At 45.8% G+C, this 24,247-nt stretch overlaps 1 protein-coding gene across 9 annotated transcripts in view; it reads right to left on the bottom strand.

The window, feature by feature from the left end:
• Nucleotides 1-4,688: 4,688 nt before the first annotated feature.
• LOC105010784 (roundabout homolog 2) overlaps nt 4,689-24,247 on the bottom strand; it is a 155,371-nt gene continuing 135,812 nt past the window's right edge. For 5 of the 9 annotated variants that reach the window (XM_029121167.2, XM_029121164.2, XM_029121165.2 and 2 more), the window contains 13 exons: nt 22,186-22,310; nt 21,866-22,037; nt 19,916-20,092; nt 16,742-16,768; nt 16,516-16,555; nt 13,066-13,193; nt 11,822-12,094; nt 10,542-10,698; nt 9,442-9,699; nt 8,292-8,473; nt 6,849-7,010; nt 6,380-6,634; nt 4,689-6,237 (listed from right to left, as the gene is read on the bottom strand). In XM_029121167.2, the coding sequence (XP_028977000.1) occupies nt 6,236-6,237; nt 6,380-6,634; nt 6,849-7,010; nt 8,292-8,473; nt 9,442-9,699; nt 10,542-10,698; nt 11,822-12,094; nt 13,066-13,193; nt 16,516-16,555; nt 16,742-16,768; nt 19,916-20,092; nt 21,866-22,037; nt 22,186-22,310 (1,958 nt within the window). In that variant the 3' untranslated portion in view covers nt 4,689-6,235. The remainder of the gene's footprint in view (nt 6,238-6,379; nt 6,635-6,848; nt 7,011-8,291; nt 8,474-9,441; nt 9,700-10,541; nt 10,699-11,821; nt 12,095-13,065; nt 13,194-16,515; nt 16,556-16,741; nt 16,769-19,915; nt 20,093-21,865; nt 22,038-22,185; nt 22,311-24,247) is intronic. The other 4 variants (XM_029121166.2, XM_034293368.1, XM_029121170.2 and 1 more) reach the window with 1 other exon arrangement.

Genomic DNA, 24,247 nt, shown 5'->3' with positions numbered 1-24,247 from the left:
GTGAATGGATGCGATGTGCTGCAGTGTAATTATCACAACTGTGTGGAGAACGGTAATTATACAAGAAGGACTGAAATACAAAGGCTAGTCGAGGTTGGAAATACGCTGCTCCGTTCATTTCTGTCCACGCGGTTGTGTTTGTCCTGCTTTGTTGGGTCAGTAAGAACAGCCAGCATAGCCCAGAGAGATGTGACTGTCTAGAGACCAATGCAGTATGAAATGTGTAGTACTAATGTGATCTCATCCACCAGTTGTGTTTCATTAGGTGAAGTAAGTACAGTACAGTACATGAGGAATGGAGATGAAAGGCATGGATGCCCCAGGAAAAGCCACCATAAGGCTACAAATGAACGCAATTGCTTTTCTGTATGACTTGAGTGGAGTAAATGAGCTATGTGGACTGTTAACTATGAACATGTCTGAAATATAATAACCGCTGGACTTACATGAATTAACAGCAACCCCATGAAAATGAAGGAAAATAACTGGAATAAAGGACACCTTCATCAATGTCATTCACCCTCGTTATCCATCATTGTATCGCGATAACCCAAATGGCCAACGCCAGAGCTGTTTTATGGCTGATCAGCGTTTCGGAGATCATTTTTATAACCTGACATCCTAAGTATTTTTTTTTGGTAAATAGATGACTTTGACATTTCCTTTGGCAAGAGAATGCATTCTAGTGTGGGAGTCGGGAGTTAAATGTGTTCTGTTGGAAGAAAGAGGAGGTACAGTAGCTTCCATAAGAATTCACACCTTCTGGACTTTTCCACATTTCATTGTGTTACAACATGAAATCAAATTGGATTTAATCAGGAGTTTTTGCCACTGATCAACAACAAAAAAGTAATTTTCTAAATTAATTATAGATACAAAACAGCAAATATTTAGTTACATAGGTATTCACCCTCTTTACTCATTATTTGTTAGAGGCACCTTTTGGTTGCAATGTCAGACATGAGTTTATTTGATCTCTACTAGCTTTGCACATCTAGACACAACAATTTTGACCCATTCTTCTTTGGAAAATTGCACAACCTCTGTTAAGTGGGATGGGGACATTTGGTGAAGAGCAATTTTCATCTCTTCCTTCGTATTCTCCTTTTTGTTCATAAGCCACTCCAATGTGGCTTTGGCTGCATGTTTGGGGTCATTGTCCTGTTGGAAGATTAATCTCCCAAGTCTCAGGTCTCTTGCAGACTTCAGCAGATTTTCTTCCAGGATTTTTCTGTACATTACTGCATTCATGTCGCCCTCTATCTTTACAAGCTTACCAGGCAGGGGAGCATCCTCACAGCACAATGCTGCCACCACCCTGCTTCATGGCAGGGATGGTGTTCTCAGGATTATGTGTTGTGATAGGTTTGCGCCAAACATACACTTACAGTACAGTTGTGGTCAAAAATGTCAATTTTGGTCTGATCAGAACACAGAATCTTCTTCCACTTGATCTCAGAGCCTCCTACATGCCTTCGGGCAAACTCTAGCTGAGATTTGATATTGAGTTGTTATTCCCATAAAGACCACATTTGGGAACCACCTGAGCTATTGTTAAGATATTCTCAGTGTCTCCCAGCTCTGCTGTGGAAGACTGAAAGTCCTTTAAAGTTGTCATAGGCCTTTTGGTGGCCTCACTGACTGGTACCCTTCTCGTCCGGAAACATTTTCAGGATACACTGTTCTTGAATAATTCACAGTAGTGCAATATTATCTCAATTTCTTGATACCGAACTTTACTATAGTTTGGGGGATATTAAGGCTTTGGAAATGTTCTTAAATCCAGATAACAGTCAGTTCTGGGCCATACTCAATATGCCATGTGCGCCAGAATTGGGTTTTGCTGGCCCAATATACGCCTAGGTCCCTGGCCCAGCTTGGGGGCACATTCTGCCTATATCTTGAGTATCTGGCACAGTTCAGGCCCTTATGCCTAAACTGGGCCATGATGTACTGAGGATGGCCCAGAACTGACAGATTGAATTGACTGGTCCCTGATTGGTACTTTGGGGAAAAAAATATCCAGATTTGCTTTGTATGTTCCTTCATCTTCATTATGTAGTTTTTGTTATGTATTGTACTAATCAACTGTGCGAACTCCCAGAGACATGTGTGTGAAATACCTTAATTGGACACAGGTGGACCCCATTCTACTAACTACATGACATCTGAAGACGATTGGTTGCCCCGCAACTCATTTAGGTATGTCATAACATAGTAGGTGTATTCTTATTCAGTGAATCATTAAAACCCTCATTAATACGGATACATTTTGATGTCATGTTGTAACACAAAATCTGGAAAGGTCCAAGGGGGATAAATAGTATTGTGAGCCACTGTAAATGTGTTCTGATGTTGCAGCGTAAATGTGTTCTGGTGTAGAAGAGGGAAGGTAAATGTGTTCTGGTGTAGAAGAGGAGAGGTAAATGTGTTCTGGTATAGATGAGGGGAGGTAAATGTGTTCTGGTATAGAAGAGGGGAGGTAAATGTGTTCTGGTATAGAAGAGGGGAGGTAAATGTGTTCTGGTATAGAAGAGGGGAGGTAAATGTGTTCCGGTGTAGAAGAGGGGAGGTAAATGTGTTCCGGTGTAGAAGAGGGGAGGTAAATGTGTTCTGGTGTAGAAGAGGGGAGGTAAATGTGTTCCGGTGTAGAAGAGGGGAGGTAAATGTGTTCTGGTGTAGAAGAGGGGAGGTAAATGTGTTCCGGTGTAGAAGAGGGGAGGTAAATGTGTTCTGGTGTAGAAGAGGGGAGGTAAATGTGTTCTTGTGTAGAAGAGGGGAGGTAAATGTGTTCCAGTGTAGAAGAGGGGAGGTAAATGTGTTCTTGTGTAGAAGAGGGGAGGTAAATGAGTTCTTGTGTAGAAGAGGGGAGATAAATGTGTTCTTGTGTAGAAGAGGGGAGGTAAATGTGTTCTTGTGTAGAAGAGAGGAGGTAAATGTGTTCTGGTATAGAAGAGGGGAGGTAAATGAGTGCTGGTGTAGAAGAGGGGAGGTAAATGTGTTCTGGTATAGAAGAGGGAAGGTAAATGTGTTCTGGTGTAGAAGAGGGGAGGTAAATGTGTTCTGGTATAGAAGAGGGGAGGTAAATGTGTTCTGGTGTAGAAGAGGGGAGGTAAATGTGTTCTGGTGTAGAAGAGGGGAGGTAAATGTGTTCTGGTGTAGAAGAGGGGAGGTAAATGTGTTCTTGTGTGGAAGAGGGGAGGTAAATGTGTTCTGGTATAGAAGAGGGGAGGTAAATGTGTTCCGGTGTAGAAGAGGGGAGGTAAATGTGTTCCGGTGTAGAAGAGGGGAGGTAAATGTGTTCCGGTGTAGAAGAGGGGAGGTAAATGTGTTCTGGTGTAGAAGAGGGGAGGTAAATGTGTTCTGGTGTAGAAGAGGGGAGGTAAATGTGTTCTGGTGTAGAAGAGGGGAGGTAAATGTGTTCTTGTGTGGAAGAGGGGAGGTAAATGTGTTCTGGTATAGAAGAGGGGAGGTAAATGTGTTCCGGTGTAGAAGAGGGGAGGTAAATGTGTTCCGGTGTAGAAGAGGGGAGGTAAATGTGTTCCGGTGTAGAAGAGGGGAGGTAAATGTGTTCTGGTGTAGAAGAGGGGAGGTAAATGTGTTCTGGTGTAGAAGAGGGGAGGTAAATGTGTTCTGGTATAGAAGAGGGGAAGTAAATGAGTGCTGGTGTAGAAGAGGGGAGGTAAATGTGTTCTGGTGTAGAAGAGGGAAGGTAAATGTGTTCTGGTGTAGAAGAGGGGAGGTAAATGTGTTCTGGTATAGAAGAGGGGAGGTAAATGTTTTCTGGTGTAGAAGAGGGGAGGTAAATGTGTTCCGGTGTAGAAGAGGGGAGGTAAATGTGTTCTTGTGTAGAAGAGGGGAGGTAAATGTGTTCTGGTATAGAAGAGGGGAGGTAAATGTGTTCCGGTGTAGAAGAGGGGAGGTAAATGTGTTCCGGTGTAGAAGAGGGGAGGTAAATGTGTTCTGGTGTAGAAGAGGGGAGGTAAATGTGTTCTGGTGTAGAAGAGGGGAGGTAAATGTGTTCTGGTGTAGAAGAGGGGAGGTAAATGTGTTCTGATTTAGGGGTGTGGAGATAAATTAGTTCTGATTTAGGGTGTGGAGGTAAATTAGTTATGGTTTTTGGGTGTGGAGGTAAATAGGTTCTGGTTTTTGGGTGTGGAGGTAAATGAGTTCTGATTTAGGGACGTGAAGATAAAGTAGTTCTAGTTTAGAGGTTTGGAGGTGAATGGATTAAGGTGAAGGATTTGAGGTGTGACATTATGGGCATGAGAAATGTAAGCATAAGTGCTGGCTAACTCAAGACAGAATCCAGCAGGGAGGTAAAGAAGAAATGGATGCATACAAATGGAGTAATTGGCTGGCCGTCCTGTAAGGCCATGCTCCACTCTAGGTTTCTTCCTAGGTTTGTGCCTTGTTTCCTAGCCACTGTGCTCCAACCTAAGGATTGCTCTGTGTGATTTTCGGCTGTAATATGCTATATCAGCTAATGTTCGTACGTTGATTGGTACTGTATCTGTATAAAAGATGGTGTAAACATTAAACTGATAACTTTAAGACAGATTTAACAGAAAATGTAGAGAACATATGTGCAACATTAGAGTGTATGCACAGAATTTCTTAGTGGGATAATCAGTATGAATATTCCTCAAATGACCATCAACTCACATGCACAGCACAGACACTTCCGGTAGATTCCACATACACATTTTATTTGCATTGTAGGATTGAAAAACGAACGGCCACACTGTACGTGCCTGGGTGTTCCTGAGGGCAGACCGGATCTGGCAGGTACAGAGCCTTAACAGGTGGAGCCAATACAAAGAATAACCATAAAAGAACCGTACAAAGAAGTGAGTCAAAACACTGCATCGTGAATCTCGTAGGCTGAAACTAGCAACCAGCTGCCCTCCGTGACTGGTTGCTGAGATGAGGATGTCCTGATCTGGTGATGGGCTCACGGTGCCTTGTGTCCTGATGAGAGGTCATCTGTTACCGGTGTTTAACCGGGTGGGGGGGGGGGGGGGGGGGTACTACAGACGGCATCACGTCGGTGACGGCTCTGTTAGTCAAATCAGATTAGTAATCTAATTGCATTTTGTCTTTAATCATGCTCACCATCACTCAGAGCTAAGAAACCCAGTTCAGGATTAGCTAGTCGTTCCAGGACCAAAATCTCCATGCCTGTCTCAATTTGTTCCCATGGGTAACACTCGACAGAGTCCATCTGCGCGCACAGCTGTCCCCACCTGACCACACCGGATTGGCGCCTAATAGGCTCGTCTCCGAACCCTCCCAATCAGCAGCTAGCCACTTCTCTCCCCGCACCAAGCTTCCATTTTGGATGTGGCAAATAGATGGTTTTCAACCTCGATTTTTTTTTTTTAGGAATTCAAGAACTGCTCCCTCGCTTTCACGTGAATATACTGTTTAGGCAACAGACTGCGATGCAGTACAATGCACATAGGCAACAAACCAGCGCAGATACACAAAACATCATATCTATGTGGGCGTCTGTTTCATTTCTTCATTTCGTTGTGTTTCTTATACTGTATCTGTCAATACATCTGTATCTCTGATCTGTGTCATATACTATATTTGTTAAATGTAGATTATATTATAGACGCTCCTCTTCATCATTCTTCCCAGCTCAGCTGTAGCTGATGACTTTGTGCTTATTATCACCCAAACACTCTGTGCAAAATAAACAACGATACAGTAGTTTCATCAAAATTAAGCAGTTATTTCAAGCATTTATGAAAAACAAATGTGGCACCACAGTCCATCAACTCACAATGTAAAATTACAATTAAAAGAGACAACTTCAATGTCAGATTTGGCTTGCATAGCAAAGCAAAGAAAAAAAGAAAAACTGAAATACAAAACCTATTTACAGGAAATGCAAGTCCTTTCACTTTCATGAGTCAATAGCTTAACTGTTGAGTTCTTCTTCATTAGTGACAGTGTACATGGAGTGACATGGATCAGGAGTGACATACAGCAGGTTGTTTTGGAACGAGGGATGAACGGAACACCATAAAAAGAACACTGTGTCCGTGTGTCTGTACATCACATTTACAGCTCTACCCTTCCCTCTCTCTCTCTCTCTCTCTCTCTCTTATTCACGCCATCTCTCCATCCTCCTTCCTGTAGCATTCCAAGAGGGGGAATCTCATTGCACTTATAGACATGGTGTCCTGGGACAGGCAGCACTGGAGGGTCCGACTCATCACAAAGACTCTGCGACAGACAGACCACAAACATGAGTGTCTACTTCAGGTGCCGGTTAACCACCAACTCCTCACTATGAGGTATCATAGATGTATCATAACTCCTAACTTCACAAGGACGTATCGTAGGACATGACAAATAGGATACGTACATCGTTCTCCATAGTTCGGCTCGGTGCTCTTGGGTGGCTGGAGGCTGTTGTGTGGGTGGTCAGCGCCAGCCCCGGCCCGGTGGCGTGCCCTGCCCAGCGTGCCCATGGCGGAGGGTGTGCCGCTCCAGGAGGCCATGTGCTGCCGCTCCAGCGTGGACACCATACACTCCTCTGGGGGGTCCGAGGCGCCGGCTGCCCACGAACCGTGCAGCCTCGCCCCCACGCTGTGGACCGCCTCGGGGGCAGGACAGACCACTGACGAAGACAGGAGGCTCCGATTTATACCAGGCCTAAATTCTGGCTACTAACATGGCTAACGCACGTCCTCATTAAACAAAGATAAAACGGTCAGTCCTATCACAGTGATTATTACGTCTTTTTACACTAGCTCGCTGAATCCACTTATCAACAGAGAGAGCCCTGGTCCACCTTCTCCATGTCTCTCACTCTGGCCTTCGCCACGTCTTACCTTCTGCAGGGGTTAGGTCTCTCCTCCTGGGCAGTGTCCCGACAGTTTCTGCACAGGGTTTGCGTCCGGAGTGCATGGCCCTCTGGTGACCGAGGCTCTGTGTGCCCAGAGAACTGCTCTCTGCTGATCCTGAGCTGCCTGGGCGACCTCGCTGGGAAAAGCCTTCACCAACAGGGGGCAGTGGCGAGAGCACAAGGAGACGGGACAGAGAATTAAAGAGACGCGCCACCTTGCTAATCAGTTTAGATTTGCAATCAATTCCTTATTAATCGCAGCATTTTCACTGATAAGCTCTTTATTAGAAATGATGCAGTGAAAGTGCTAAAGCGAACATGAGCATCGAAAAATCTATTTTGTAAATCTAATTAAGGGAGGAGAGGGGAGGGGGCGAGAAATCACAGCACGAAACCTTCCCAGATAAGACCGTCGGTGTGGGCGGGGGGGTAAACTACTCTCACATCTTGGCAATTCAAGGTAAATGATTAGATTTGGTTATAATTCCTGGATCCTATCCTAAATGCATTGGCCTTTTCTGTGAGTGTGCGCTTCCGTGGGTTTGTGTGTTAGCCTGGTCTCTGCGGGAGAGGAGACAGAGGAAAGACCTTTGTAGAGATAAGTTGATCTAGCCTTTTCCCCACAGAGGCAACAGCGCAGATTAGTGCACTCCACCTGCTTTATCACAGACACAGCACATATATCATCCGCCGGTCTCCAGAGTCTAAGCCAGCATGCCCAGGGTCCCACCATCCTCCAGAACAACCACTTGGACTGAACCCGACACCGAAAACTAGGGGTCAAAATAGCAGCACACGCTCAACCTCTGCCACGACAGTCCTCTCACCTTGAGCTCCAGTTCTAACTCATTCTCCTCACAGGGGCTGATGTCAGACGCTCATACGAGTCACTAGCTTTCATTCTGAACATTAGAGGAGCTCGTTATGAACTGTTTGCACAATATGGTAATACTTCAAATGGCAGTGAGTGCTCGAAACAAAAAAAGCCCAAGTGAGACTTCATACAGAAATGATAGCTTCCATCTGAAATCAAATCACTGGCGACTTCAATGTTTCTGTTCTTTAACGGAGACGGATTTCACTCATGTGTTTTCACCAGATTGCAGTAAATCTTTCCTTTCTTTCCCTTTCATTCAATTTCTAGTTAAAAATGTATGAACCTAAATTTCACGATACGAAACAATCAGTCTTGATTGGATCTAGATATGGAAACGGCGCAGTTGAGAAAATTGGAAATCAAAGGAGGCAAAATGACGAGACATATTGTCCCCAAGTCGTGACTGAACACAACCATATTTCCACTTCACTACCTGCTCCCAAAGCAATGACATTCTGCTGGGTGGACAGACCAGTGCGCCAGACTACACTACAGAAAATGGAAGTGTGTGGTCTGTGTGTGGGTGTGTGTGTGTGTGTGCACGCGTCTCACTTGAGCCTTCCAGGTTGTCTATACTGCGTCCAGCCGAGTAATCAAAGCCACAGAGCTGATGTGAGACTCCGTAGCCCTCGTCCTCCTCCTCTTCCTCACATTGGTCAGAGCCCAGCGTGCTAGACACATAGGTCATTGGAGCCATCGGGGCCTTAGGCGGAAGAGGGCTGCCCTTCATGTGCCTGTGGAAAACATGAGGGAACATGCTCTGTCACTGTGGCCGGGGACAAAGCTGTAGATAGAGACAGAACAGAAAGGCCAAAACAAGTCCCCGAACAACCGAATGCCAGAGTTCATTGGCAGGCCCTATTGAGCACCGGCCAGGGTCTGTGTGTGGGAGACAGAATACATTATATTCCCTTTGCATCCACGGGAGCCATGTACCAATTGGTTCGGCTAATTCGGTGGCGCCCGTGCCGTCACTAACACAATAGACTGGCAATTGTCTGGGTGAAGGAAGAAGAACGGCAGGCTGGACAGGCTGTCAATTATCTCCGCGCATCTGTCCCCTCCGTCGCCCAGGAACGCGTTTCCATCCAAAGCTCACAAGACAACGCACATGTAATTAGCAGCTCTTCTTCCTGTTGTCAGAGCTGCACGCTGGGCCAAACCCTGTCATTAACCCCCCGACACGTGTTACCAGTGACGTGACAAGCTTCCCAATGCCTGGAAGACGTTAGAGGTGTATTCAATAGAGGGCTGTTTTTATCATCCAGGAAACATTAAACCATAGGTTAGGATGACATGCGTAAATACCAAGGCGATATGGAACAAGACTGGCTATTGATATGCAAAAACCTCCAGTTCTTCGCTACACATCGACAAAGCTGAAACTGCCAGGTGGATGTCTAATGATCAAAATATCAATTCAGTCAAGTCTAACCAGTACCTGTGGCCAATCAAAAGAAAACAAAAACGCTGTTCTTCTTCTCATCTCACAGCGGAAAGTGGATACTTAATACCACAAAAACCGGTAGGAAGGTCTGTTGTTGATTCACATTTTGCTCTACAGACACAAAGACATCGTCTCTGCCCAGACCTAGGGAGGTTCATAAATGCTCTACCGCCACTTTGATGAAAGACCACTGTGAAAGTTAAGGTAGCCCGAAGAAAGACAGACATTCAGACATGTCCAGGAAGTCTTCCTCACCAGGTCTGTTTGGCCACTTCGTACTGGTAGGCTCGGGTCAACTCATCCAGGTGGGCCTGCAGCATGGACTGCATCTCCTCATGGTGGGTGGAGCTTAGAGAGGAGGATGACGGTTGGCTGTAGGGAACTGCTGGAGGAGAGGAGGCCACTCCCCTGATGGGCGGGGTGGGCACTCGCTCCTCCTCCAGGTCATCATCCATTCCCTGGTGGAGGTAGGTCTGGACAGGAAGGGGAGGGGCCCAACTGTCGCTGTCATACCTGCGACAGCAAGGAAACAAATCCAGACTAGAACAAATCCAGACTAAAGCCTTATGTTGAAACATTACTGTTTGTAGACGTGTGTGTCAAAGGTGCTTTTATGAGTGTGTTACATCTGGTTCAAAGTAACCAGCTCTCAGTGGTGTACTGGTTAAATAGACAAACAGACAATTTGCTTATCTTTCTACTGATTTTTCCAGACCATGAACAACCCTGGTGTCTGAGGGTTCTATCTATCAGTCTGGGGACTTGGGGAATTACTCGGACTTGCTGCTGTTTGTAATTACAAAGGCAGGAAATGGAATGCAGAAATGTATACGCTTTCTGAGATTTCGAAGATATCATTTAGAAATGTCACATTTGTCGTCGCACAGCAACAGTCCTTAGTGCATATTACCCCAGTATCTATTGGGGAAGGTTATTCAACTGGACAAGGAGTATCAAACAGATACAGTGTCTTTATGTGGCAATACCAATTAGAGTGATGAAGTGGTCATTATAATGAGAGCAGCACGTGCCAGTTGGCGGCCTCAAAGCCGCGGGGTCCTACTCCCGCTGCTCTGTGTTCGGCCCTCTACTCTAATTGAGCACACACACTAGAGACGCATGCACAAACGCACACACCCATACGCACAGGTACACATGCACACCCCCGCACACTGTTTAACGATCCTTTTGAGGACTTTGAGGAGCATTGAGGAGTACTTTTGAGGAGTATTCTCATTCAAAATCCTATTTCCCACATCCCCTAACCATAACACCAAACAACTAACCCTACACACAACCTTCCACCCTAAACGCAACACCTAATTCCAATTGCAAGTGGGGAGAGGTCCTCTTACCCTCCTCCGTGGTTCTCTGGGGGGTAGTGGTCCACCTCGGTGCCTGGTAGAGGGTGCATGGGGGGGGGAGGCAGGGGCATGTTGACCCAACACGACCCGTTGGATTTGGATGCCTTCGACCCGCCCTTCGACTTCTTTTTCTTGCCGCCCTTTCCACCTGAGAGGAAGAAAGAGAAAGAGAGAAGAAAAATCAGAGATAGTGTCAGCCCTGTGTTTCTCAACAGCCCGGTGTTTGGCCCATGATACAGAGATATCCCTACAGCCCCCAGGCTGTGAATTTTAATGAGATGATACTACTTACCCTACACCATGGGACACACACACACATACCCACACACACACACACAGATGCAGACACACACACGCACTGCTGCTTGGAAAGCTATTTTATCATCACCTGGGTATTCTCCCTGTCTTCCACCCCCACCTGGCTCTTATTATCTTTCTGCTCAGTGTGCTGACGGAGCACTAAGACTTTTTCCTCTGTGTTGACATTTCCTAAATAGGCACCGGGGCTTGGGGCTGGGACCCTCCGTCCTTCCCTCCCTCCATCCGTCCGTTCGTTCATTCTTCTTCTTTCTCTCTTGTTTCTTATCTCTCAGGTAAGCAGCAGTCTTCTGGGCATACAGCCCAGAGCACACTGGAGAATCGCTGGACAACCAACAGAACACACTGAGTCCCCCCTGCAAAACAGCTCTGCTTGGCACAGCCAGGCTAATTGTATGTCCATGGGTCAAAACACAAAGGAATCCTGCCTCTGCTAATCAAATTAATCCAAAAAAATGTGGCTTAATTTTCTGACATTTCTGGGCTAGAAAAACTCCAGGGGCTGAGGAGCAAAAATCAACATAGAGAGAGAGGAGCGATTAACAACAACATCCTCAGGGTCCATTTTCAATGAAAATGTAAATATAACATCCCCCCTCCTCTAACTAGTTTACTGTGCTCTCTGTCTGCTCATTCCACTCAACATTCAACTCTGCTCCCTTTTCCAAACACCCCACTGAAAATACTGTCTTCCTTTATCGATTCCAGACTTTCTATCTCTCTCGTGTCTTCCGCCATCTACTTCTCAAGGCTATTGTCATTCAAAAAAGCCATATATGAACGCTAAAGCTTCGCTCTGACTATTCAACCCGAGCTACCATCTGATGCAATGTTCCAGGGCACTCTCCTGTGGAGCATGTAACACATCTAAGGACACACTCGAGAACGTATTCAAAAAAAGCTGCGACCCCCCCCAGCCCCCCCCCCCCCGTTGTGTTTCCTCCAGCGCGTACCGTTGCCGGGCCGGCCGTCGGTCAGGGAGTAGCCCAGGTTGGTCATCTCCTGCTGGGCTCGCAGGGAAGCCTTCCAGCGGGGATCCGGCCTGTCCACGGCCAGCTCATGGAAGCTGTTGGACTGCAGGATCTGAGTGGTGGCATAGGGTGTGGCCTGGCTGCCCCGTGCCGGGCTGCTGTAGCCCGCCTTCCCAGTGAAGTCTATACTGCTGTAGATGGCACCATCGGACAACATGGTGCCAGTTTTCTCCCCGGTTCCAGAGGGCAACACATCTGAGACGAGACAGAGGGGGAAACGGGCACAGGTGCGGTGAGTTAAAGTTAGCTATCTTTAAGGTCAGTGTAGAACACATTAGCACACCCCGTCGTTTCAATGGTATTAGTTAAACTGGTCTCAAACGAGCTGAGATAAATTAAAGTGATTAGCTAGCAGAATAATTACAACCTCGCCACGCAAAACCCTGCAGGGGACTGGGGCTGTGTCAAGGGAGAGGGCCCGTCACACTGGGCTGACCTTCAGCTCTGACCATAGGGGCCCAGGGCCTCTCATCAGCCTGGTGGGAGCTAAATGAGCTATGGGAGAATGGCACCAATACCCACATTCTATCACTCTCAAATGCCCACACACACACACAACATACTGCCAACGCTCTCCCACAAACACGTCTAAAAACCTAGATAAGGTTCCCCCTGTAGAACCTGGCAGAATCCTGTGGAAAGGTTCCACATTGAATCAAAAAGTGTTCTACACACTAACCAAAGGTTTCTACCTGGAACTGAAATAGTTATACCTAGAATTAAAAGGTTTTACCAAGACCTTGAAATCCTAAATTGTTCTTTGGTTGTGCCTGTGGGTCTTGGTCTAGTAAACAGGAGTAGTAAACCAATCATGCACAGATAGAATGAACGAACACACACTATTTTCAAAGTCAGACTGGATTTTATAGCGAGGAGATGGACTGGAGACAAGGCTGGAGTATGAGATGGCCTGTCAGAGTTCCTGCCTGCTGAGGGATACCCTCCAGGCTGAATAATGCATGCAACTCATACATTAATTCACAGCCTCACACTCTGGGCACACGTTTCCAACATGACACTTGACCCATGACCTCACTATGGGACCATGGCCTAGTGTGACACAGTGGTCAGCTGGGACAGTCTAGGTCAGCCCTCTCTCAACCCTCATTCTCTGGTGCCCTGGGTTTGGTTCTGTTAAACTGGCAGTTACATCTCAGAGTTTTTACCTCCTCGACCAAAGTTGCCCCGGTCCTTAGGTCCTCCCAAGCCCCCATTGGACGGCAGACTGGTGGAGGGCCAGGAGTCAGCTAACCAAGGGAACCCTGGGTCACCGGCTTTCAGAAGCCCAGGACGACTGTGTTAGAGATAGAAAGAGAAGAGAAGGACACAGAAAGAATAAGAGAGAGGGAGGCAGGGTGGCAAAAAGAGAGATTACTATTAGCTAAAAATCTGGTGCCATCTGAATCGCCGCAATATTATTCATTTTCACACATGTTGTTATACCGACGGCTTCAACCACAAATTGCTGTGAAACCTCATTCAGCGTAACTGGTCCTCTGGAGCAGCCTGGAGGTAACAATAAACAACCAAACAGAGAGACAGAAAAAAATTGACAAGTCTATAAATCAGCACTGGGCTTTAGAGCCCTTAAGACCCCCTAGAGAAACAGACCAGGACTAAACGCGCAGACATTAAATCCGTTTTAGAGCGCAGCACTACAGAAATTTGCATATTACATTTAGAATCATGGAGGGCCTTCTGGCAGCCCAGGGTGGTTGGGTAGGAGCATCTCCATAGCAACACACACAGCAACGTTCATAGGCTGGTTTATTGAAACCACCCCTCCCATATTGCACAGGAAATTGGCAATTTCACTCCATTGTCTGAAATAAATGCAGAAATATATATTTTTGGTTGTTGTCGCTAGGAGGATTTAAATGAACTATTGCCTTATCTTACTGCTGGTACGGATGTAGGCTTCAGTCACATTTCTCACATGCCTTTGTTAAATTATCAAAGAACTCGTTTTCCTTTAAGCCAAGCTTGCCAAGCGCTCAGGGAATTGTTCACATCTGACTTGTGATGGCTCAAAGGTGTTTAAACAATGATGGGAGTCATTTCCATATGAAATCATACAGGCATGTTCACATATATATATGTACACAAGGCCATGCACGTATACGCACACATACACACACGTGTGTGTGCAAAGGGAACACAACAATGTTTATTTTTAGTGTAGTTGCTGCATTTGTTTAAGCTCTGGGCTGGATCTGCCTGCTCAGGTGTGACAAGGGAGAGAAAACGAGAGGGGAGACAACTGGCAGCAGAGCGAAGGAAAGAGAGAGGGCAAGGAAGAGCCTGGTTCGTTCCTTGGGAGCTTTCTTCATATTCTCAGCTAGTCATTGTCCAGTGGAATTACCACAGCAGTGGTATTCAGCCAGTGCTACTTAACTCAATAGTATTCAGAGTTAGGCTACAGAAAGTTTTGTATATGCTATATATATATATACACACACTGCTCAGAAAAATTACAGGAACACGTAATCATCACAGTGTAACACCAACTCAATTTAAGAACAGGGATATCAATCTGTCCAGTTAGGGAGCATAATCGATAGTGAATCAATGTCACTTTTGGTTTTGATGCATATGAAAGTAACAACAAGTGCACTGGAGAGGCAACCGCAAGACAACCCCCAAAAAGGGAATGGTTTTGCAGGTGGTGGCCACAGACAATTGCTCTCCCGTTATCCTTCCTGACTGATTCTTCTCTAGTTTTGCATTTTGCTAGTGCACAGGTAGTCCAGCTCCTCCAGGATGGCACATCGATACGTGCCATCGCAAGAAGGTTTGCTGTGTCTCGCAGTACAGTCTCAAGAGCATGAAGGAGATACCTAGAAAATTACCTCCAGCGGGCTACAGGTGTGCATGTTTCTGACCAAATGAGGGTGGCATGAGGGCCCAACGTCCTCTAGTGGGACCTGTGCTCACAGCCCAGCACCGTGCAGCTAGATTGGCATTTGCCAGTGAACACCAGAATTGGCAAGTCCGCCATTGGTGCCCCGTTCTCTTCACAGATGAGAGCAGGTTCACATTGAGTGCATGTGACAGACATGAAAGAGTCTGGAGACGCCGTGGTGAACGTTATGCTGCCTGCAACATCATCCAGCATGACCGATTTGGTGGTGGGTCAGTGATGGTCTGGGGAGGCATACCCCTTGGAGGGTCGCACAGACCTCCATGTGCTAGCCAACAGTACCCTGACTGTTGTTAGCTACAACCTCGCCACACAAAGGAGTTCTCAGACCCAACGTCAGATCTTCTGCTGGTGCAGTGGGCCCTGGGTTCCTGCTGGTGTAGGACAATGAGTGTGTAGGCAGTTCCAGGATGATGAAGGCACCAGACCTGAATCCAAATGAGAACCTCTGGGACGTTATGTATCGCTGCATCCGACGCCACCAAGTAGCGCCGCAGACTGTCCAGGAGCTCACTGATGCACTGATCCAGATCTGGGAGGAGGTCCCCTAGGACACCATCCGCCATCTCATTAGGAGCATGCCCAGACGTTGTCAGGAGTCCATACTGGCACGTGGGGCCCATAAACACTACTGAGTTACATTGTGAGTTGCCGTGAGGAAATTCAAGCAAGTTGGAACAACCTGTGATTTAAATTGTTTATTTTGATTTTCGGTGTGAGTTTGAATCCAGCCCTCAATCGGTTGGTGATTTTGGTTTTCATTGACCGTTGTTACATTAATTTGTTCTCAACGAATAACACAATGTACAGTAAATATTTTAATCTTTAATGTTTCCTTCATCGAGACCCTATGTGTGATTTAAGTGTTCCCTTAATTTCTTTGAGCAGTGTATATTATATCTTGTCAGGCAGACTAGAATAGATGCCAAGTAGAAAAAAGGTCCTACACATTCTTAAACTGTTGGTCTCTGTCTGTCTGTCTTCCTTCCAGTCCATATGTTTGCCTGTCTCTGCTTACCTGACCGTCTGCCCATCTTTCTGCCTGTCGGCGCCTACTTGTCTGTCTGCCTGTCTGCACATCTGTCTGCATACCTGCCTGCCTGCTCGTCTCTCTGCCTGTGATTCAGCAGGACTTTAGAGGCTCCTCTCCGGCCTCCCACCATTGAGTCATTATCTCCTTACATCGTTACATATGCTGGCATTCTGGAGGTGTGCCGCTCCCCGCCTGTCGACAGGCAAATTCATCACCCCTCTGGCAACGCCGCCACCGGTCCTGCCGCACCGGGATGAACCGGCCAATAAAATAACCTGCTCTGCCAGCATTAATTGTTTTTCTGATCATTTGCCGGGAGTGACTGATGACTCAATCAATCGATACATCAACGCACGATTCGCATCATCATGAATAAGTGGAGGTTCGTTGAAGCATAAAGGCAGTCCAACCGTCATAACTATCTTTTCATATTCCAATGAGTCTGTGCCCTCTGTGAAGGTTGATCAAACACCACAGACCTGTCCTGTCATCACACCAGCATCCATGGAGTTCCACAAGGGATGGATTATCACTTCTAATGCTTTTGTTTTGCTACTGTACTCAAAGAACAAAGACAGCGGGTTTGGAGTGTTTGGAGTGTTGAGTGATTTAATAAGGATATTCTTTTTTTTAATGCAATATCCTTAGAGGTATGGTCCTCACCTTCCATTTCCAATCAGGCCTCTGTCTCGTTGAAATGTCACTGTGGTCCAACCAGAGATAGATGGGAAGGAGGAAAGAAAGACAGGGAAGAACTTTAATCAGACGAGTGCTCTGTCAACAGTGAATGTGATTCAAGCTATTTCAATATTACATTTTCTCAAATACATTCTATTGCTGCAGTCCAATATCCAAACTAAGGTGAGAAGACAGGACAAATGGCCAATACCTGCACGGGTAAAGGTGAAGGACTGAACTGCAAAACAAAAAGACAAGGAGAGTGTGAGTGTTAAAAGCCTGTCCACGCAGTCGATGCAACTTCAGCGTAAAAAAAACATGAACAAAACGACAGACATCAAAAAGATGCAACACCATCCCTTTGACTATTGACATCCTTTTGACAATCAAGGGTGAACGATACAAAGAGTACCTGGAGTTATAGAGGGTGAGAGACAAAGAGTACCTGGAGTTATAGAGGGTGAGAGACAAAGAGTACCTGGAGTTATAGAGGGTGAGAGACAAAGAGTACCTGGAGTTATAGAGGGTGAGAGACAAAGAGTACCTGGAGTTATAGAGGGTGAGAGACAAAGAGTACCTGGATTATGGAGAGTGAGTGAGACAAGGGCTACACACCCTTATTGATTATGCTGCTTTTGTAAAGGCTTTTGTAAAGGCTGAAATAGCTAACAATAATAAATCATTTCCTTTGAACATCAAAACAATTATTCAATGCCTTGGTATACTGGGAATGGAAAATGTTTTCTAATCACATTCCAATTACTATATAATATTACCTGACATCAGTTCAAGTTGTTCTCATTAGCCATAACTAAAAGCAAATGTTCCTATAGGATTTTCACAAGGAGCTAGCAAAAGATCTTACTGCTGAAAGTTCGATCAGGCGAGGAATATAAACGAAGGCATTACATCACTATCATGGGACACTGTGAAGACCATAATTTCAAGTGGAGACAAGATGGCACAAATAACTTTTTCTTCTTCATTGAAATAAGCCCAAACTGCATTAAACCAAAGTACACAGTCAAGCATGGTGGCATCAGCATCATATCACAGGGCTGCTTCTCTTCTGTGGGACGGGGGCGTTCCTGACAACGTCAGTGCAAAACTTTCATCTCTCGGCCCAAAAATGTTCAAGAACATTTTCACCAAGACAACGTTCTGAAGCCCATAACCAACTCAAAAAAGAAATTGCTTGCAAAAAGCAAGATCAGTGTCCTGGAATGACCCAGTCATTCACCCATATCTCAATCCTATAGGGAATCTGTGGACTGACCTAGAGGCGGCTGAGCACAAGAGTTCCCCTCGCTATTTGACTGAGCTGGAACTCTTCTGCATGGGAAAGTGGGGTAGAATTACAAAATCCCAGCTGATACAAACCTATCCAAACTGACTTACTGCTGTAATCCAAGCAAAAGGTTTTTCCACAAAGCATTAGATGTTTGGTGTGCATATTTATCAAACCTGATTCAATATTTTGTATTATACACAGAAAACTGTGTATTTAAGTGTATTTCACATGAGTATTGTTCAAGATGAATATTTAATGTGAAAAACACCTGACATGATTTGTTTTGATTTCGCCCTTTACAAAAGTCTAATTTTCAATAAGGTGTGTAGACTTTTGATATCGAAGTTGATAATGAAGAGAAAAAAACTATGTGACAAAACATTTTCATATTTTAATGGGGAAAATGTGACAAAGAGTACTTACTACCTGAGTATAGATTATGAAGGATGAGAGATGTTTAGAGGAAATTAGAGATACAAAGAGTACCTAGATTATGAAGAGTGAAATTTAAGAAGTATACCTAGATTATGAAGAGTGAGCGATAACACATGTACCTACATTATGAAAAGTGAGAGATACAAAGAATACCTAGATCATGAAGAGTGAGAGATAACACATGTACCAACATTATGAAAAGTGAGAGATACAAAGAATACCTAGATTATGAAGAATTAGAGATAACACATGTACCTACGTTATGAAAAGTGAGAGATACAAAGAATACCTAGATTATGAAGAGTGAGAGATAACACATGTACCTACATTATGAAAAGAGAGAGATACAAAGAATACCTAGATTATGAAGAGTGAGAGATAACACATGTACCTACATTATGAAAAGTGAGAGATAACACATGTACCTACATTATGAAAAGTAAGAGATACAAAGAATACCTAGATTATGAAAAATGAGAGATAACACATGTACCTACGTTATGAAAAGTGAGAGATACAAAGAATACCTAGATAATGAAAAGTGAAAGATAACACATGTACCTAGAGTATGAAGAGTGAGAGATAACACATGTACCTACATTATGAAGAGTGAGTGATAAAAAGTGTACCAAGATTATGAAGAGTGAAAGATAACACATGTACCTAGATTAAGAGGAGTGACAGATACAAAGAGTACCTAGATTATTATGAAGAGAAAGAGATAAAAAGAGTAACTTGATTATGAAAAGTGGGAGATACAAAGAGTACCTAGATTATTATGAAGAGAAAGAGATAAAAAGTGTACCAAGATTATGAAGAGTGAAAGATACAAAGAGTACCTAGACTATGAAGAGTGAAAAATAACACATGTACCTAGATTAAGAAGAGTGACAGATACAAAGAGTACCTAGATTATTATGAAAAGAGATACAAAGAGTAATTTGACTATGAAGAGTGGGAGATACAAAGAGTACCTAAATTATGGAAGTTGAGGAAAAAAGTGTACCTAGATTATGGAGGGTGAGACACAAAGCAGACAGCAAAAAGGAGACAGAAACATTGAACTGGATATTGAAAATATTTGCTGAAGGATCAGAGCAGCGCTAGTGAATAAAATAAATCACAATTGAATTAGATAATCACCATGATGTTCCCCACAGCCAATGAAGCATGGTGATAGCAATAAACATTATAATATGCATTGTCCATAGCTACATGCTAAAATCCCTGCTGGGAGGGGTAATCAAAAAATTGCATACCTCACACTGAACAATACATTTATGCCTAATGTGTAACCAACCTGAGTCACGGTCCCTTAATGAAATGTAATGTAAATTACTTATTTCAAATGAGTGGATTTGATTGTTACAGTGCCGTTTTGATGGAATTGTGTTCACAGCCAATGCACATAGGGGCACAGTAGATGAAAGCAAACAGGGCTCATTTTCATTTGAGCTGAATACCGCAGACTTTTTCAGCATTAAATTATAGAGTACACCATTCTGCAAAACACCTCTGTCTCTCACCTCCGGGACTCAACTAACTCACGCGAGACCCGGATGTCTAAACGCAGCTGGGAAAGCTGGTCTACACTGAAGTGTTCTTGCACGATATCTCATCAGGTCTTTGCAGCTGTGTTAGGTCAGGTCTGTGACTGACCTGCGTAGTTGCTGAGGCCTTTCCTCTTCTTCCTCCTCCAGTAGAGCCAGGCACTGAAGCCCATGAGGACAATCCAACAGGCCCCGCCCAGCCCGGCGATGAAGGCCGGCTGTTTCACCACATCGGAGATACTGTTATTGCCCTCCGCCCCCGTCATGACATCACGCAGCTCCGCACCTGACAGAGACAGCAGGGGACAGGAGAGGAGGGGCACCTTCAGAGGGATGACATCAGAGGGCTGACGTCAGAGGGTCAACGTCAGAGGGATGACGTCAGAGGGGGGACATCAGAGGGACAACGTCAGATGGGCAACATCAGAGGAACACTCTCAGAGGGCCGACGTCAGAGGGCCGACGTCAGAGGGACAACGTCAGACGGACGACGTCAGAGGGACGACGTCAGAGGGACAACATCAGAGGAACATTGTCAGAAGGGTGACATCGGACGAACACTCTCAGAGGGACGACGTCAGAGGGGCGTCATCAGAAGAACAATGTCAGAGGGACGACGTCAGAGGGGGGACATCAGAGGGACAACGTCAGAAGAACATTGTCAAAGGGGTGAGGTCAGAGGAACACAGTCAGAGGGAAGACGTTAGTGGGACGACGTCAGAGGGGCAACATCAGAGGAACACCGTCAGAGGGATGATGTTAGAGGGGTGACGTCAGAGGAACACTGTCAGAAGGACGACGTCAGATGGGCGACGTCAGAGTGGTTACGTCAGAAGGGCGACGTCAGAGGAACACTGTCAGAGGGATGACGTCAGAAGGGCGACGTCAGAGGGACAACGTCAGATGGGCAACGTCAGAGGAACACTGTCAGAGGGATGACATCAGAGGGGTGACGTCAGAAGGGCAACGTCAGAGGAACACTGTCAGAGGGACGATGTCAGAGGGGTGACGTCAGAAGGGCGACGTCAGAGGGACAACGTCAGATGGTCAACGTTAGAGGAACACTGTCAGAGGGATGACATCAGAGGGGTGACGTCAGAAGGGCAACGTCAGAGGAACACTGTCAGAGGGATGATGTCAGAGGGACGACGTCAGAGGGGCGATGTCCAAGGGACGACGTCACGGGGCAACGTCTGGATGCTGTTGGCCAGTAGGACCATACCAGTCACTAGCTAAAAAAGTCATTTTGTCAATAGTTCATTCCCTGTCTTCAGCATATGATTTTACTTACTCTAAGAAAGGTCAGAATGACACAATCATCTCAGTTACTTAATAGGATTAAAACCATACAACACGACGAAGCATTATGGATAAACAATATCAGATAAACCATAAAAAAACGGCAGCACGTTGGCAGAGAGTTCATCAATTCGTCAGTGCTCTCATCAATTCCGGCGCAGAGATTGGGAGATTGACAGAGCAGCTCGGACGGAGTTTGATTTTCCGCCGCAGCTACTGTGCTGTGAAATTAGATTCACAGTCTCCAGCGTGAGCCGGAGCACCAGCCCCAGTCATTAAGCTTCAGTCCACAGACCTCTGTTTGCCTTGCCCTGGCCGTTAAGGATATTTTCCACACACATCAGTCAAAAGTCACAGATGAAGAGCGTCTGGCCTGGCTCTGCTATTGATTTTAAGCCTATATATTTGGGGCATCCTTCGGCTGTTTGATATGATGTGATAGGCTGATAAGCCCACCCGAATAACACAGTCTATTTGGTTAGTGACTCGGCCCGCACAGATACTGAGGGGGATTATCGACACGGCTAACGACACTCGCCACACTGTTACTGGACACCACGCTAAATGAAAAACCATTGATTTCCTGATGGATCGCCATGCACGGAGGCCCCCTTACAGAACTCGCCACAGCTTCAGCTTGTGAACGGCGAAAAACGCACAATTGTGGTTTTCTTTCAAGCGTGATAAATGGATCAGTCTGTAAGTCAGGTCAGGGTTATTACCTGGGTCGGGCCACGAGCCACGGCGGTGTGTGTCTTACCTATAATAATGGGTTGGGGTTCGCTCTTCACCCCCACCCCGGCACTGGTGCCTGCCGCCACCTCCACCCGATACTGCACCCCCGCCTGCAGGCCCCCCACCACCACCGAACGGATTGCTGCGTCCACCGTCTTATTCACATGGTAGCGCGTCTCGTTCGCCAGGCACCAGATCTACAAAACAGAGGGAGACACAAACACACACAGACCCACACAGACAGGATCTTGTCATATCGATATTCGCAGACAACGCACGCAGACGGCGAATCTATGCACCCGCGTGCGAGCAGACTGCCGTGCAGTTGGGGTTGCCGCTCTGTACCTTGTACTCCTGGATGATGCCGTTCTGGTGGTCCACGGGAGGCGGATCCCAGGACACGCTGATTGAGGTGCTGTTATGGCTCCCCGCTGTGAGAACTGTCACCTGCTGAGGGGGACCGCTGGGCGCTGCGTGAGCCGAAACAACAAAACCAAACGCATCAACGTATCACCGCGTATTCTCATTGGGATAGAAACCGCTGCTACCGCCTGCTGGTTACCAGAGCACAGTGGAGAGCGTTGCCTTGATTTATATTTAAACAGTGGTTCAATGAGGCAGCCGTTCACTGTAGTAGCAGCAAGCCATGATGCCGCGGTGTTAAAGAAAATGAGCTTGTGAGCTCCACCTCCACGGCCGCACTCCACTCTGAACACTCGCGACTGTCTCGCTTAATTTTCCTCTCCAACCTCTGTCTCATATAATTAAGTCTTTCTTTTGAACATTCCTCATTCCTTTGTCGCTCGTTTCTCTCCCCTGAAGCTTTTAAAGCCACATCAGAGTAGAGGTCTCTTGGTGTCTTCGTAGGTTTAGGGAACTCTACTGTGACAGTCCATCTAGCAGACAATACCATTGACTTTTGATCTGCCCAGCCCCACTCATTTCCGAGGCCCGATCAGTCTTTACTAAAGGTACCGATAACCTTTCACAGTGCCCTTCCAGAACAGAGCATAGCCGGCATGTGGATCCCAGACAGGGCACAGACCGGGCCTGTGATGAAGGGCCTGGCGTCACAGTAATGGATTACCAGTGTCACACCCAGTCACATGCAGGCACTAGCTGCAAGCAAAATGCAGCACATTATGCATATCTGAGCTAAATGAAAGCACTCCATTCTGGTGCACAGTAATGAAAGAGATGCTAATAAGACCATTAGCTCTTTAACGTATCACCGGCAAAGACGGGACCTGAGGAGTGCCTCGTCAAATGTCAAGTGACACCCTGGGAAACACACGTTGGTGGGTTTCAAATCTCCACATCACCGGTAGGACATTGCAGACAAAGCCCACAGACCTTTCACCTTCAAAAGCTGTATGGTGTAATACAAAAAAATATATATAAATTATCCAAACAAGGCCAAAAGTAACAGAGAAGTTTCCAGCTTGAATTTTCCAATGGCAGTAAACCATTTTGGAGCTTGCCATCTGTCCCAACTGTCTTCGACCATATTCTGTTGCCCAGTTAGTGAGTCTGATTGGTACTCTGGGGAATCTCTTTTGCCGTCTCATCTTCATCACCTACAAGGCTTGACGTTCAAGCCTGACAAGCCACCAACGCAACCATTAACATGCTGTGAATCTAATATCGAATATACATCTCATAACTATGAGTGATGCATTATGTATTGCTATAAAAAACATGTAGGCTAAAAAGACAGCTAAAGACCTATCTACTGCTTTTATAGCGTAGAGGGAGAACACTATAGTACCCAGAGAAGGATCCTTATTCATTTATTCAGACCAACACAGCTATTTCATACTGTGCACTTGCAATCTATGTATTCCTATGGTACAACTCATTCAAATCAGATTGATTGGTTGGGATAACACAGGACTTAACTCAATTGAAAAGCTCTACATTGTGTAATGGCATTATACAGTCAATGAAAAATCCATTTGAATTAGCTTCTGAATTGTATATCAGTGAAATGTAGCTAGCATGGCTACAGTCGGCTGCTCCAGGTGGGCCTCAGCTCTGGAGAGAAGCGGCTACATAGGGGAAGGCTGAGCATGCTCGGAGAGGTACAATTGGATAACAGCTAATGTGTGGGCCCAATTGTGTTAGTGAATTTTAATCTGAACTTGAGACACCCACATTACTTGAGCTTCTGTTCCAATCTCCGGCGGACATCGGTGTTTTGTTTTTTACCACAAAGGAATGTTTTATTTAGGGGAGAGAGAAGGAAAGAAAGAAGAATGAAGCAAATAATAAGAGGAATGCAGCAGGAGGGATGTAACATGCTGAATGTTATATGGGCCGGGAGGCATGGCGAGCACTGTGACTGCAGGGGTCTAGTGATAGCACGGAGAGAGAACAAAATGGGGTGGAGCCAGAGTCACAGGAGACA

The sequence above is a fragment of the Esox lucius genome, chromosome 7 (assembly GCF_011004845.1).
Source record: "Esox lucius isolate fEsoLuc1 chromosome 7, fEsoLuc1.pri, whole genome shotgun sequence".
Lineage (NCBI taxonomy): Eukaryota > Metazoa > Chordata > Actinopteri > Esociformes > Esocidae > Esox > Esox lucius.
The sequence above is the reverse complement of the archived record's forward strand: the minus strand, read 5'-3'. Positions and strand labels throughout refer to the sequence as shown.